The sequence below is a fragment of the Mytilus trossulus genome, chromosome 11 (genome assembly GCF_036588685.1).
Source record: "Mytilus trossulus isolate FHL-02 chromosome 11, PNRI_Mtr1.1.1.hap1, whole genome shotgun sequence".
Taxonomy (NCBI): domain Eukaryota; kingdom Metazoa; phylum Mollusca; class Bivalvia; order Mytilida; family Mytilidae; genus Mytilus; species Mytilus trossulus.
This window is the reverse complement of record NC_086383.1, coordinates 22,371,632-22,387,748: the sequence shown is the minus strand read 5'-3', so window position 1 is coordinate 22,387,748 and position 16,117 is coordinate 22,371,632. Positions and strand designations below refer to the sequence as shown.

At 31.1% G+C, this 16,117-nt stretch overlaps 2 protein-coding genes across 2 annotated transcripts in view; one reads left to right on the top strand and one right to left on the bottom strand.

The window, feature by feature from the left end:
* The first annotated feature begins 205 nt into the window (after positions 1 to 205).
* On the top strand, positions 206 to 1,222 carry LOC134689853 (E3 ubiquitin-protein ligase Trim36-like). The gene has a single exon (XM_063549821.1). It carries the CDS (start codon positions 206 to 208, stop codon positions 1,220 to 1,222), a length of 1,017 nt encoding a protein of 338 aa, XP_063405891.1.
* Positions 1,223 to 9,233: 8,011 nt separating this feature from the next.
* The window catches only part of LOC134690878 (E3 ubiquitin-protein ligase UBR5-like), a 51,122-nt gene continuing 44,238 nt past the window's right edge, over positions 9,234 to 16,117 (bottom strand). The window contains exons 43-49 of the mRNA XM_063551005.1: positions 15,884 to 16,014; positions 15,189 to 15,407; positions 13,135 to 13,363; positions 11,759 to 11,884; positions 10,996 to 11,140; positions 10,382 to 10,467; positions 9,234 to 9,761 (exon numbers count right to left, since the gene is read on the bottom strand). Coding sequence (XP_063407075.1) covers positions 9,549 to 9,761; positions 10,382 to 10,467; positions 10,996 to 11,140; positions 11,759 to 11,884; positions 13,135 to 13,363; positions 15,189 to 15,407; positions 15,884 to 16,014 — 1,149 coding nt within the window. The 3' untranslated portion in view covers positions 9,234 to 9,548. The remainder of the gene's footprint in view (positions 9,762 to 10,381; positions 10,468 to 10,995; positions 11,141 to 11,758; positions 11,885 to 13,134; positions 13,364 to 15,188; positions 15,408 to 15,883; positions 16,015 to 16,117) is intronic.

The following is a 16,117-nucleotide window of genomic DNA, read 5'->3' as shown; positions in this document are numbered from 1 at the left end:
TCAATATCAATACATATGTCAAATATCAACATCAATGTATTCTAAAAGTGTTTACATCTCAACTAACACAGACTCTGCATTTGATATTGAAACGAATAACGACCGTGACATTAGTGCAAAGATAGGTGTGTTTTTACATTATATAATATCCGCAAACGTACATGATAATTAACAACACATAATTTACGTAGCAGATAATATCAAAATGGCACAGTGTCCTGTTAACTCCTGTGAAATATGTGACAATTCTATTGGAAGAAGGTTTTGCATGGAATGTGAACAGCTTTTCTGTAATGAATGTGAAATATCACATTTAAAAACTAAATCGTGCGTGAATCATGAATTTAAAGATATTGATAAAGCCAATCCGGAAGTGAAAACACCTATTTGTAGACAACATGGAGAAAAGTATACTTATTATTGCAACACGTGTTCAACATTAACTTGTAATATATGTTTGCCAACCACACACAATAAACACGATTTCTGTCTGATTGATGCTGCTGCTTCAAAAACGAGGTCAGTTTTGGATAGAGAAGTGAAAGTAGCTGTAGACATAATCAGGCGAGCTAAAAAGAAAGTAACCTCGTTTCGATTGAGTCTCAAAAACTTCGAAGATGAAGTAGACAATACTAAAACAGATATTTCCGAAAGGGTGGCTATCATAACAAAAGCCCTTAACGACACTAAAGATTCCTACTTCAAGTCAATTGACGAGCATAAATCGAAAGAATCTCGTAAAATGAAAGATGAAATTGATAAGATTGAAAACACAATTGCCATTGAAAATGACATACAGTCACTGCATCAAATGAAAAGCTTGATTGATGGACAAAATGATATTATTTTGTTGGATTTATTCAGTGACTTTACGAAAACTTTGAAAGAATTAAGTCTCCTTGATATCTTTGACAAAGAATCAACAGCAAAGGTTCAGTTTGTTCCAGCTGCAACGAAATCTGGGGCAATAGAAAAACTTATTGGAAGTCTTAAATTGGTAGAATTTAGTGGCGCCGAAGTAAAACCAAACATAAAAGTGGGTGATCGAGTTCGTGTGAAATCCAAAGTAAAGAAACCGACATTAGGATGGGGACCTGGAGTCTCTCATAAAAGTGTCGGTACAGTCGTTGACATACCATCAAATACCAGTGGGCTGGTACACATTAAATTCCCCAGTTACTCTTGCTGGGAAGGCTACCTTAATGAAATGGAATTAGTATAAACTAGTTTCCGAAAGACAAAGAAAAACATAGCAAATACAATAATGATACATTTGTAATAATGTCATATTTGTTTGAATGCATGTAAAAGATTTTCAGTATTAAAATAAACTCATCATAAATACCAGGATTCAAAATTTTGTATTTGTGCCAGACGCGTGTAATCTGCAGAAGGCTCATCGGTGACGCTCGGCCTTTGTGTGTAATTTCTGAACTGAAGGGCGTCCATTTGATTTGTAGGATGTTAAAAAATGCAGCCATAACTGATCTGGTTACGTTGGCGACCATGAAATCACCAGTTTTCGAGATAATCTCTGCATGTAAAAGAACCCTTACAATAAGGGTTGTATGAACTGCCTTTTCTGACCATTGATGGATCCAGAAATTTTCATAAGGGGGGCCGTGAATTTGTATGATCATAATGTTTTATTGACATCAAATTGATAAGGACTCAAGTAATTCCCTATATAATCAACCGTTTTCCGCCACAGAAACGGCGGCCCTGAAATAAACCTTCTAAATACGCCTCTGTTTACAAACATCAAATACACGAGGCTAGAGTATGACTATAGTATAGATTTGGAAGACTTGAAAGTATATAGACTGATCAATATTTATCCAATTGAAGGAAATAACATTAAAGGTAGCTGTGTTTGGCATATCTCAGCGTATTGGGTCAGTACATTTATATTACATGTGCTTGTCCTGAATGTGCATTTAATATGCTGCTGTCCTTCATATGATCACCATATCTATAATAACATTTTTTTTTAATTTTGTGGACTAAATGCTCTTCAATCAACAAAATTGATTGGGTCCTCAATGCACTTCATCTTCATTATATAAATAGCCTCTTAAATTATTTTTTTGTGTCACTGCTGAGTCTTTTGTAAACCAAACATCCTTCTGGCGTACACAATTATATCTTTGATAATTTTTTAAAATAGTATCATGGTGTTTTAATGAAGAAAAAATTTTAAACACTGTTTGCTGATTCAACAAGATAACACTAGAAAAACAGACAATGTTAAAAGAAGTTCAATATTGAAATCCATTTAGTTATTTATGTGGACTGGTTTAATTTCATTGTTGGACTTGGTGTACTATTGATAAACAGCAAAACTGGATTCATTCCTTTTGTCAATTTTTATAGACTTCCCTTTCTGTTACTTTATTCAAGTGTCATGGTTTTAATTGTTGCACTAATGATAAACAGCAAAACTGGATTTACTCATTTTGACAAAAATTTTTTAGACTTTCCTTTTTTTTCTTACTTTATTGAACAAAAATGTTATGGTTTTAGTTGTTGCACTAATGATAAACAGCAAAACTGGATTCAACCATTTTGTCAGTTTTTACAGACTTCCCTTTATGTTACTTTATTCAAGTGTCATGGTTTTACTTGTTGCAGTAATGATAAACAGCGACACTGGATTTTCTCATTTTGTCAATTTTTATAAACTTCCCTTTTTGTTATTTTATTTAAGTGTCATGGTTTTATTTGTTGCAGTAATGATAAACAGCTAAACTAGGTTCACTCATTTTGTCGCTTTTTAAAGACCTCTTTTTGTTACTGAATTTAAAAGTGTCACGGTATTGTTTGTTGCACTAATGATAAACAGTGTCATGGTTTTATTTGTTACACAAATGATAAACTGTGTCATGATTTTATTTGGTGCACTTGTGATAAACAGCAAAACTGAATTCCCTCATTTCGACAGTTTTAATAAACTTCCCTTTTTGTTACTTTATTCAACAGTGTCATGGTTTTAATTATTGCACTAATGACAAAGAGTGCCATGATTTTATTTGTTTCACTAATGATAAACAGCAAAACTGGATTCCCTCATTATAACAGTTTTTATAAACTTCCCTTTTTGTTACTTTATTCAACAGTGTCATGATTTTAATTATTGCACTAATGACAAACAGTGTCATGGTTTTATTTGTTATACAAATGATAAACTGCGTCATGTTTTTTTTTGGGTGCACAAATGATAAACAGCAACTCTGGATTCACTCATTTATTCATTATAGCTTTTCTTTGCTGCTGATGATGATCATACAATAAATTTAATGTAAGTAAAATGTATACAAAACAGTTCTATAATAATAACAACAAAATTAAAATGCATGTGATATACCGATCTCTTGGATTCTGAGAGATTTTTAGCAAAACGTAAATAACATCATCTGGCTTAAAATTCCTAGAACACAAACGGCAGTAATGATATAAATGAAAAGTGAATGAACATTACAACTGTCTCTGATCCCTCAGACTAGATTAAAAAATTCTTGTTCATTAAAATAAAGAACTTTTAGCGATGCATATTTTAAGTATATTAAGTTATTTGTCAATCAAGTTTCCATTGCTTAAGACAGATGTTGGGTTAAAGTTATTTTACCCATCAGGTTTTTATGTTTGCCTTTTATAAAAACTTTTTAAGATTGTGCTGTATTTAGAAAGATGGTTTGTTAAAAAAAAAATTAAAACAGGTAATAATATATTAATATTGTAATAGCACTTCCAGACCACTGATTTTATTGCTTATGTTCATGGAAATCACCACTTTTTATGGCATCTATATCAACCAATTCTATTTATTTTCTACAGGAATAAACAATATTTTATGTTAGCTGATATAATGCATTTCCTATCGACATTTGTTGAAATTTTAACTTCTTTTTAAAAGGCTTCTTATTCTGTATTTTAACCTACACAAAACCAAAGGAGGTATTTGTTAAGACTATTTTATTCATTTTCCCATGAAAAAAAATCCCTACAGATGTATTAAGCTTTAAGGATGTTCGCTACTCGGTTTTGAAATAACAAGCTTTTTTAAAGACTGTTATAAATTGATAGTATATAAATAGAGAAACTAAATAAGCAGAAAAAAATGGAGGGTCCGTGTGCTTGTTTTCGAGATATAAGTCATTGAAAATTTGGCGGGAAAGAATTCTCTCTAGATTTTTCTTTCACTTAACATTGGCACTTTTTTGTTTAAAAAACTATGAAAAAATAACAAGGATTTCATAAGAATTTGAAATATGGCTTTTTAATCAATATGTAATAAAAAAAATGAAAAGAAAAGAATGGGTTAGTGGGCGATTTTTTTAAATGTTAATACATGGATAAAACCAGAGGATTCCGAAAATCTGGCAAAAATTCAAAAAAAAGAGGAGCAAACATCCTTAAATTACAGGGCTTAAAATGTGAAATTTATTCTTAACTTCTATTATTCAAACTATTAATTACAAGATAAATTAATAAACTCTTCCAGCAATTCATTGGACAATGTAAAAGATACATTCTTCATATCTCCTTTTGAGAAGATTTATCACAAATCATTCCTGGATGAAATTGTGATATAATAAGGAATTATCCATGTCTCACACTTTGATCAAATTAAATACACACACATTAGAAGCTATATACTCAATCATACACAATTAGACCATGATTCACACTTATGACACTGACAGAGTCTCATTTATGTTACATTTACTGTCAACCAGCAAATATGATTCATTAGAAACTAATAAAAAAAAATGAATTCTGGGGTGAAAAGGGGAAATTTGAGGTTGAAAATCAAAGGATTATGGGGAAACATGGCAATTTATTGAAAATTTAAAAATGGTAACAGCAAAATAAGAAAAGGTTATTGTATCCTTTTAAATGTGAAAATTTTAAAAATCAGTAATGGTACTTTATAGCTTAGGGAATAGTTCTTGTTGTAAAATTAACATTTTTATTTTCTGAAGTTAAGTCTGCAAATAAAATCAGTTAGACTTCTCCTATTTCCAACCTCATGTCAATGAACTAAATGAACAGAAAGATTCGAATATCAATTATGTTACAAAATCTACTGAAAATATGCAATATTGCTTTTTTCAGACAAAACTATTATAAAAATTGTTTGAAAGCAGCATATTTTTATGTTTAAATATTTCTTAAATCCTTGGAATGAAGAATATATCTAGATCTATTCTTAGCACAGTAAATCAAAGAGCTGAAAGCTCTGAGGAAAAATGACGCCACTGTCTCTAATATTGGGATATTTATTATGCATGTCTTGATTTTCACATACCGTAATTAATTTAACAATGCAACATGTCTTGGTAGCATATAATTGATATTCCTATATATGTGTGTGTGTGAAGTGACTGGTTATTTTTAAGACAAATGAATAGGTCAAGACTACCTGAATTGTACAAATAAATACCGTAGAAAGGCTTGTATATTTCTCACTGGTACATAGTCCCTTCTCTCAGAAAATTTTAATTAATTTTAAATAATCTTTTTGTTACTGTTAACAAAGGTCTAATGAAACTCAGGTAATTTAAAAAAATTATAGTCAAACTGCACCTGGTCAAATCGACACCCTATATAGTCAATTTGTCACCCATGTTAAATATATATTTTTAACAGTATTTTAAGCAAAAAGAGTAAAAATAAGAAAGGGCTAGCCAGATTTGTTTTTAGTATTTAAGCAAAGAGTTAAGTACCTAAGGAAAGAATTGTCTGAAAATATTTACTTTCACATTTTTGGGGGTTCATGTACATTTTGTATATATTTATTTTTCTCCACTAAATGTGTATGTTCCAGACCGTATGAGTATTTGGACCGTACCCGTGCGGTCTGGACCGTATGCATACTTTTTCAAAATAATCTGATTAATATCATTAAGAAGTTGCTTAAGTTTATAAGTTACAAATGTATGTAAAGTTCATTTACAGCTCAACATAACTAAACTCTCAAATTAATATGTAAAAGTTCCAATAGTAATTGGAATAAAAACGTATTTTTTTAACTAATACAAAAATTCACGCTTATTATATCTGTTCATCATGTTAATATCTTTTATTTAGCTTGTCGATCAGTAATACATTCATGAATTGAATTATGATCATAGAAATTTACATTATCGGAAGTTAACATGATGTGGAACTACAATTTTAGAATATTAGAAACTTTATAAAATAATGCAAATGCAAAGGAACATGAATGAACTGCAAACATATAAATGTAAATTATTTATCATTAATTGTGGTAGTAAGAGTCACCATGGGAGAGAGTACCAAAATAGGATTCAGATATTCAATTAAACAAATATTTAAATTCAATTGTTCAATTATTCATTTGATCCATCTAAAAGTAATTGTAATGATAAAAATTTATAAAAAATAAAGATTGTGATAAATGGTTAGCTCATACTGGACCATACATGTTTACTCATACGGTCCGACCATACGAGTATTGTCAGACTGTACGAGTATACGTATACCGTCCAGAACGTACAGTCAAAATACTCATGGTCTGGAACATGTATTTTTAATTATATATATGAGGTATATTTAGGAATTAAAGGTATTGAATATTCCTTTTTTATGCATTTTTTAACTAGTTGAGCATTTTACAGGATTGTTCGTTTGATGTTGTTTAAACTTTCCTGAAAAAAAACCCACCTAAAATTAGCTATTATTTGGCATGAAAGTTAGATTTATTGAAAGGGACTCATAGTTTTCCATTTTATTTTTCTAATTGTTTCATTGTTAAAGGAGCACTAGCTACGATATATATAAAAAAAAATAAAGTATATTTTTTTTAGATTAATCATTAATTAAATTGAAATAATGAAATAATAATTTACTTTTAGCAATCAATTTGCTTTAATTTTGTTGAAATAAGCGATTATACATAATTTTTGACTGATTCACTTGCAAGTGAAAACGTCATCATCATTCTAACCGGTATTCATGTGAACTTAATTTAACCCCCTAGCTAGAGACTGACCACACATGCATTGTACGTGAACTGGTTATTTAAAGAAAAAAATGTCAACAATGAAAGTGAAACTACGGTAAATCATTTGATTGCTAATTCGATCCACATAAATCATTCTTATACGGTTAAAAACAATGAGAAACTTATATTTTTAATCTATAAATTCAAATCAAACAGACCTATAAAAATCCAATTGCACGTGCTGGTTTAACCTATTCATATCTTTATTTGTGTTTACATCGCTTATATGGTCATCTGAGGTCAAATGATAGTTAATTAGATGGCGTATGGATTTAAATACACACGAAACGAACCTACATATCATCTACTCCATGCTCTGTAAACTGTTTATTTTAAACGTTTGATTGATTAGATAAATGTTTTATATTGCTATTAATCAAATATGAGAATTTGAGTCAAATTGGTGACCATGAATTTGACAGCTAGTGCCCCTTTAAGTAACAGCTTGGGTAAGGGCTTCGTTGTTTACCTTTATACACAACAACTAATTAACTATGTACTTTGTAAAAGTTATAAGTTGATTGAATAGAAAATATTATAACAAATATTATTGGATGCCAAATTGACTTCAAATAGGTGCCGATTTGACTATATGCCGATTTAACCAGGTGCCGATTTGAGTTGAACTTTTCAAATCCTCTGCGATCGTTTGCGGTATTTTCTTAAGAAACCCTGTTTTCGATCATCAAACAGAAGTAGAGACTGTTTTAATATGATTCTAGAACGCTTCATGATTGTTGAAATAAGTTCAATTCACTAAAAAAACAATTTTGAAACTTTGCGATGTTTTGAAAGGAAGTTTAAAACGCACGTGTAAAAGAAGAAATTAACCGGTGAAAGTCGAAATCCGTACATGACAGATATCACTATAATACGATTTTGAAAATAAAAAAGTTCCATCCTTTTGTAAAACAGTCTTAAATATACCTATCACATTAATGTTTAAAGGGTCTAAGCTTATACAAACCAATTTTAAGTCGGTATGAAACATCAAAACGGAATGAACAATAACCGATTACGTTTTGTAGTTTACAAATTCTAAATGCATTGAACCAAGGATTTGTATAGCTATACAAATCCTTGATTGAACAGAAAGGAGAAATTTGTAATGAAAGGTTTAGTTTTTATATTTATCACTTTTAATTTGATATTAAATAGAAATAACTTATTAATATGGACGAGTTAAAATAATTAGTTTGAAAAATCATGAGAGCGCCCTCTACAATATCAATAACAAAGATGGCGGAATGTAAACAAACAACCTCGCCGCGAATATTGAACTTGTTCTCTTGTTTCTTGCTAATTGTACTATTTAGTGCGCATCCCCACTGGAAGGTCCAATTGTTGAGAATAAAAGCGCGGACTATACAAGACTTCCTATGGACAGGTCAACATTTTTGTTGTACTAAATAAAATAAAGTATGTAAACAGGTTCCCGTCCGACTAACACACTTTGTTCGAGTGTAGCGGAATACAAGCAGATACCAGTTAGTTTGTAAAATAGTAAATATGAAACCAAGTGCGGTAGGCAGAGGCAATAATCGACTTCCTGTTGTTCTGGTCAATAGTAATGGAAGAATGCCGCTGACGCGTCATTTTCCAAAAACTGCAATTTCATTTTCCAATATGTCTGTATTTTAGACATGGTGTTGAACAAATTTATGTTACAAGCAAAATTTTCAGTATGAATAATTACTTCTGAAATGCTTTCACAGAACTTTATAAATAATAGTACAGTTTATAAATTAAGAACACTTTCTGTAATCAGATGTGTTCGAACAAATGTTTTGAAGAACCATACAATTTTGAACAAAGCACTTTCTTACATCAAATTGACCCATTTAATACAATTCTGAAATCTTATTCGTTCATCATATACACCTGTTTAATTAAAGATGAGGACATCAAATTCAAGACAATATCTGATGTTTTAATGGGAATGAATTATAAATAAATGTTGACTTTCACTACATTTGTGTAATTCTAAACATTAGTCAATATTCTCATATTATCAATTATTATTCTGTTTTTCTAACAACAAATTCAAACATATGCCTTAAGTCTTTTAATAAAAAACGTTTTTCTGGTATCAATTGGAAGTCTTTTAAACTGATCTGCACAAAGTAATGAAATTAATATTTTTGAAAATACAAAAATTTAGAGCCAAAAATTCAAATGAATTACCATTATACAAAAAAACATATTACAAAATCCCTCTGTAATTTTCTATAGCTGTTAACTAAATCATAACAAAGCATATTTTGGTAAATAAAAAATATTTTAGTCTTTGTAAAATTTTGACTCTGAATGCTTGTAGTATAAAATTCAAGATAAAATCCTGTTTCATCCTTTTTTTGAGGGATTAATCTCTAGATACTTGAGAGTTTATACAGTAGAGATAACCAAACTAATAATCAAGACAGTTTTACTCCCAAAAGTCCAAATCAATATAAAATGGCAAATTAATTCATTAGTGGCTAACATTCAACACTATTCACTGTATTGTCAATGTTCTTTCTCATTATACAAAACCAAATGCTTTGGTTTTAATTGCTAATAACAGTTTACTTCGTAGAATAATTTTTGATGAATATAACGGAATATAAAGTCTTGAAATGCAGGTGTTAGCTGTTGGCAGGTGGTCGTCGTCTGCCGGGCGAAGCGTAATGCTAGGCATTGGTTGGAATCCCTCCTCGCTGGCAGGCAAAGCTGGGCTGGATGTCCAGAAATATACCTGCAATAGAGAATAAAATTAAACTTCAATTGGAAAAACACATCATTAAGTTATTTTAGAATTAAGGTATACCCAAATTTGGCCAAGTCACATTTCTCTAATAAGCAATACCATTTTTTTTTAATATCCAGTATACATTTTATATGTGCCTATCCCAAGTCAGGTTAGCTTGCTTGCTTTGATGCACATCTCCCTGATTTTATATCTTGTGTATGTAATTGATAACAGTTTTACAGACCTGTTTACCCATTCTGATGTCTATCAGTACAATTGTCAGTAGTACTCTCGATGAGTACCTTCTAGGGGGGTTTGGGGGCATGCCCCCCCCCCAAGAAAATTTTAAAAAATTAGATGCAATTGTCATCAGTGGTCTTCCTCTTGGACATGCTTTCAATTTACCTGGTCTTAAATGCGCTTTAAAGCATTGATATTTTAATTAATTCAATTGTTTAACTGATCAAGATAAAAATTTAACGGATTTTGAAACAAACCTATTTTTTTTAAAACCCGTAGTTTTTGGTATGACAATCGTAGTCTGTATTTTTTCACTGAAATCCGTAGAAACTACGGCAAAATCGTAGAAGTAAACCCCTCTGGTTTTAGACTGAAGATAATCTTACCAAATCTTGTCTTTCTTGATTATTCATTTTTTCCACAACAGACCACAGCCATCTTTTGAATCTTTGTACTTTATCATTACCTTCACCTGAAATAATATTGAAGAAAAAAAATCACATATCAAATAGCTATAGAAAGCTTATTCAATAATTGTACTTTTTTAAAATTTGATTCTGTACAATACAGGACAGTACAAGTGAGGTTATCCTCATCTTTTTATATTTGTCTTTGTTTAAATTCAATAAAGTATTAATAAGTTATATGTCTATATCCACACTTTGACACAGAAATGTACAAAAATTGGTACTAAACAACATATTTTAAATAGAATAACCATACATTGTCGTGCAATATAAATGTTACTTGTACAAGGCTAAGGAACAGGTAGAAAGCGAGGCTGTGTCGAGTGAAAATGTTTTATTGACGTCATAAATAAAACTAAGGAAACGCATTGTCAATGTCAAAAAAGGCGATATGCAGTCAGTGTATATCGCATATAAATATATTGTCAAGGAAATTTGACTACACAAATAGCACAGCTGCTGTATACAAATTAATCTACACTACTGAAACATATCTATATCATATTTTAATTTATGAATATAAATAGACTAACCACTCTCATCATTAAATGATGTATAACTAATTAGAGTCTGTACATTAATATCTCCCACACCATTCAGCAACAATCGTAAATCTTCTGAAGTCAGTCCTTCTAAGTTAGCGGCTGGTATAACATCAAACACACCTTGTTGTAAACCCTGAAAACAAATAAGTTATTAACATGAGAAAACAAAGTGTGTTTGCCAATGAGACAATTCAGATAGTAAATGACATTAAAGTTACAAAAGCTTATATTTCTGGTCAAAATCTTGTAAATGTGGATCTGGATTGGATTTATAAAATAACAAAGAATGAATAAGGCAAATAAATAAAGATGAATGGGGCAAAAAAAAAAATATTTAAGAAAATTTGGCAAAAGATAATGAATAACGGGCAAATTAAATCTTAAGAGAAGAGAAAACTTGCCAAAAATATTTTAGAACGCAGAAATGAGGATCTGCCACAATCAATCCACATATATCTCTAGTTAGCATAACTAACACCTGCCAAATTTTCAAAATGTCCATGGGGGTTTTACTTTTAGGATGGCTCATTTAGTTCTACAAAACCTTTAAGGAGGGCTTCAAATATATTTTAATGTTGTTTTTTGGCTTCTTCATACTTTAACAAGCCTTTTAACAATTGTAAAATGATTTTTGTTGTTTAAAATTGTGGAAAAAATTGCTCTTTTAAAATTTCCATTTGGGAGCCTCCATGGGGGAAAACCCCAACAAATAGTGATAGTAAGCAGGTATGATAACTTAGTTTACACATACCTTAAGAGCTTTCTCAGCCACTTTGACCATCCTAAGTTCAGCATATCGTCTTACATAATCATGTACATTCTGAGCATTCACCTCAATATCAGCACCACCGGGGATTAGTTCTACTGACTCGCCACCCTGTCATCAACAAAATACACAATTAATCTTTTTAATACATGTGATTTTAACTCTTGATTAAACTTGATAAGAATAGAAAAATATAATGTAAAGAAATATAGAATACTGTGATTTCATTTATTTACATGGATACCAATTTTGGTGGATTTAGGAAAACATGTATGTTTCAATGATATCTATATAATGTTGAAGTCCTAACACAGATTTTTTTGTATTTGTTGAACATTTGATTTCATGGTTCTCCTTTACCCACAAAATCCACAAAATTTTGATAATGTCACAAAACTCAAACTGAATTTGTGCAACCAGTCAAAATGATTTGATTAAATCCATTTCTTTTCACAATCTAAATGTTTTGAATTTAGTAAGGAATTTGATGCTGTTATGAAATTTGTGTAGTCTGCTTTTAATTCCTTCACAACATATTGTATGGATACCTGTTGCTGAGTTGAAATGTAAAGGCAACAGCAGTATACCTCTGTTCAAAACTCATAAATCGATAGAAAAACAAGAATGTGTCCACAGGACACGGATGCCCCACTCACACTCATTTTCTATGTTTACTGGACCATGAAATTGGAATAAATTCTCTAATTTGGCATTAAAATTAGAATGCTCGTATCAAAGGGAACATGTATACTAAGTTTCAAGTTGATTGGACTTCAACTTCATCAAAAACTACCTTGACCAAAAACTTTAACCTGAAGTGTAACAGACGGACGAACAAACTGATGAACGGACGAACTAACAGACGCACAGACCAGAAAAAATAATACCCCTCTTCTATCGTAGGTGGGGCATAAAAACCAATTCCAGGTTACAAACTAAAACTGAGTGAAACACATTAAATATAAGAGGAGAACTATGACACAACATTAAAATGTAACACACACAGAAACGGACTAAGCATTAGACAAAATCTGATGAGGATAACAAATATAACATATAAAACTAAATACATGAATATGGGATAGACAAGTACTGTGACACCATGAAAACCATATGCAAATGTCTATCACTAAATGAATTTAAAGTATTGTGGAGTAACTACCTCATTAACATATATATCAACATCTCCACTTATTACTTCCAGTTTAATACATTTTCTATGTTATGTGGTTTATCATGACAATATTTTTTTAGCAGTCTTCATTAATATAGATACCAATTCAAGAAATATTTCCACACATAAAATCATATAGAGACCAGTGATTTTGCATTCCTTATTAACATATATTAAAACATCTTACCAATTCTGGGTTCATTTCCACACAGAAATTCATATCTAGGGCAGTGAATAACAAACTGGCATCCTTTTTCTCAGAGTCTAGCACCAATTGTCGTAAACTTTCATACATCACAGAATCAAAGAATGCCAGGTCATGCCAGCCAATTTTACGTCCAAGGATAAACTTCAGAACGTGACGATTGAAGAACAGCGGACACATCTCGTTTTGTAACAAACATAAACCAATTATTCTGAAATTAAATTCATTAACGTTGATTATATTTATCACCTCTTTAAAAACATCATATAAAACTGGTAAATCAACAGTCTGTGCTATGATTTGTAGTTTCAGAGAAAAATTGAACAGCAATTTGTATGGGTCAGGAAGACAGAAGGATAGAGCTCTAAGTTCATGAAGTTAACCTGTATACCACCCTGAAGAGGAAATATTTAAATAATGATCTCTATAAATAAAAGAGAATGTGTCTTAGATCAAAAATGCCCCTACTAATCTTTGCATTTTTCCTAAATGAAATTGGGAATTACTTCAGAACAGTAATTGACTAACAACCCAAATTCCTACTTAAGTTTAAACATTGTTAAATGTGGAAACCAAAATGGGACAGATAGACCCTTAATGCCCCTGTTGCTTAGGGCAGGTGCATAAAAATCTGATAAAACACATCAGTAGTAATAGTTGATATTATATAATGGATATTTAATACTCAAGAAATCTAGATATAAGAACCAAAATTGTTGTGTGTGCCATTACCCTAAAATAAAGTTATGAGTAAAAAAGGTGACAATTGTACAGTCCTTTTGTAAAGATATTTTCTACGAAACAAATAGTTTCCTATGTATTGTTACACACAAGGAAAAAAAGGTGAATCTTTGAGCTACTTCTGACTAATGATACCCCTTGCCCTCTAAAAGTATAAGGTCAACAGAAAGTTGTTGAGTGATAAATCTGAAAACGCATCACATGGTACAGCTGACTTGCATAAACTCTGAAACCAAATTCCATAAATACTTGTAAGGTAGTTAGTTTCCTAGGAAAATGTGAGCAAGAGGCTGTCACAACGACAGCAAACCGGATTTATTAACATTTATTTGTGTCCTGGCAATATCACAAGAACCATTACTGATGAATGGTAAAAGTGAAAATTGTCAATATCAAATTTGACCTTCATTTTGTCATTAGTATCAACATATTAAAATTTGAAAAGCTTAGATTGAATGGTTCATGAGTAAATGCAATAACGTGAATGGAAACGCCATTTTACAAACTTTCAAGAACCATAACTCCTGAACGGTAAAAGTCAAAATCAACATTATTGAACTTGACCTCTATTTTGTCATCAGTAACATCCTATAAAAATTTCAAAAGCTTTCGTTGAATGGTTCATGAGAAAATGCATGGACACGACTGGAAACACAATTTTTCAATCTTTCAAGAACCAGAACTCCTGAACGGTAAAAGTCAAAATCGTCATTATTGAACTTGACCTCCATTTTGTCATCAGTAACAACATATTAAAATTTGGGAAGCATTGGTAGAACAGTTCATGTGTAAATGCACGGACACGACTGGAAACTCCATTTTTCAATCTTTCAAGAACCATAACTCCTGAACAGTAAAAGTCAAAATCGTCATTATTGAACTTGACCTCTATTTTGTCATCAGTAACAACATATTAAAATTTGGGAAGCTTTGGTAGAACAGTTCATGTGTAAATGCACGGACATGACTGGAAACTCATTTTTCAATCTTTCAAGAGCCATAACTCCTGAACGGTAAAAGTCAAAATCGCCATTATTGAACTTGACCTTCATAAAGTTAGTAACAACATATTAAAATTTTAAAAGATTTGGTTGAACGGTTCATGAGTAAATGCACGGACAACATTTGATTGCCGTCCGCACAACAGACCGACCGCTGTACATCCCCAAATCAATAACCGACATTTTTGTCCCAAATCTGGTTAATAAAATATTCATGGGACAGACTGATAGATGGATGAAAAGACAGCAGTAAAACAGTATCGCACAAGTTTTAAATTGAGGATAAAAATATACCTTCCAACATTCCTAAATGCATTGAGTCTTTCTGGTGAGTTTTTTCCTGGTCGTGGGGAGTAAAAGCCACGTTTTCCAGGTTGCCAAAATAAAGGTGAGCTATCATCTAAGTCTTCCTCATCATCTATATCCATACGTTTATCTGTTACTTTCTTCTTCTTATCCGTTGCAGATAAATTAAATATATCTAAATCTAACAATGCTTCAGCACTCAATTCTCTGAAAAAAAAAGTAATTTTTTTAATAAATTTATAAAATCAAGGGCTTTGAATTCTGCAATGATTTCAAATGTATCCATCTTCAAGAGATTTTTTTTTGAATAAGTGGTACTTTTCAAAATAGAAAGAAGATACATTAATTTTTCTTTTTACAACTTTGCTATCTTTTTCAAAACTCCAATCAGTCACCAGCATTTTAAATAATAACACACCATCTTTCCTTTTCAATGATCAGCAAAGAGAACTGTTGTTTTAGCTATAGATGTAATGTTATTAGACTCAGACATGGTCACATTATTTCATTACATGACATATATCAATGGAAATAAAAAAGATTTGAGGACATGCAAGAAAATATTATTTCATAATAAAATTATGACCAAATAAGAGCTAAGATCAAGCAAATTAAAAAAAAATGTTCAACTTTTCAGAAAAAGTATTAATCAGCTAAGAATGGGAGAACTCTTATATACAGACCTTCCTGGTGACTGAATAAGTTCTACGGCTTCCTCCACTCTCTGTCGTAGTGTTTCTTCTGACGTCAACATCAGCAGTAGTTGTGCAGGAGACAGTTCTAACAACATACCTGTGATCTTTGGGGCCAAAGACTACAAAACAAGAATAGTTATTGGTAACCAAAGATTAAAAATTAACTTTCATTCAAAAGTTTTAGAGTAACTGTAGGAAATTTCTTACGCTACGCTTTTTAGT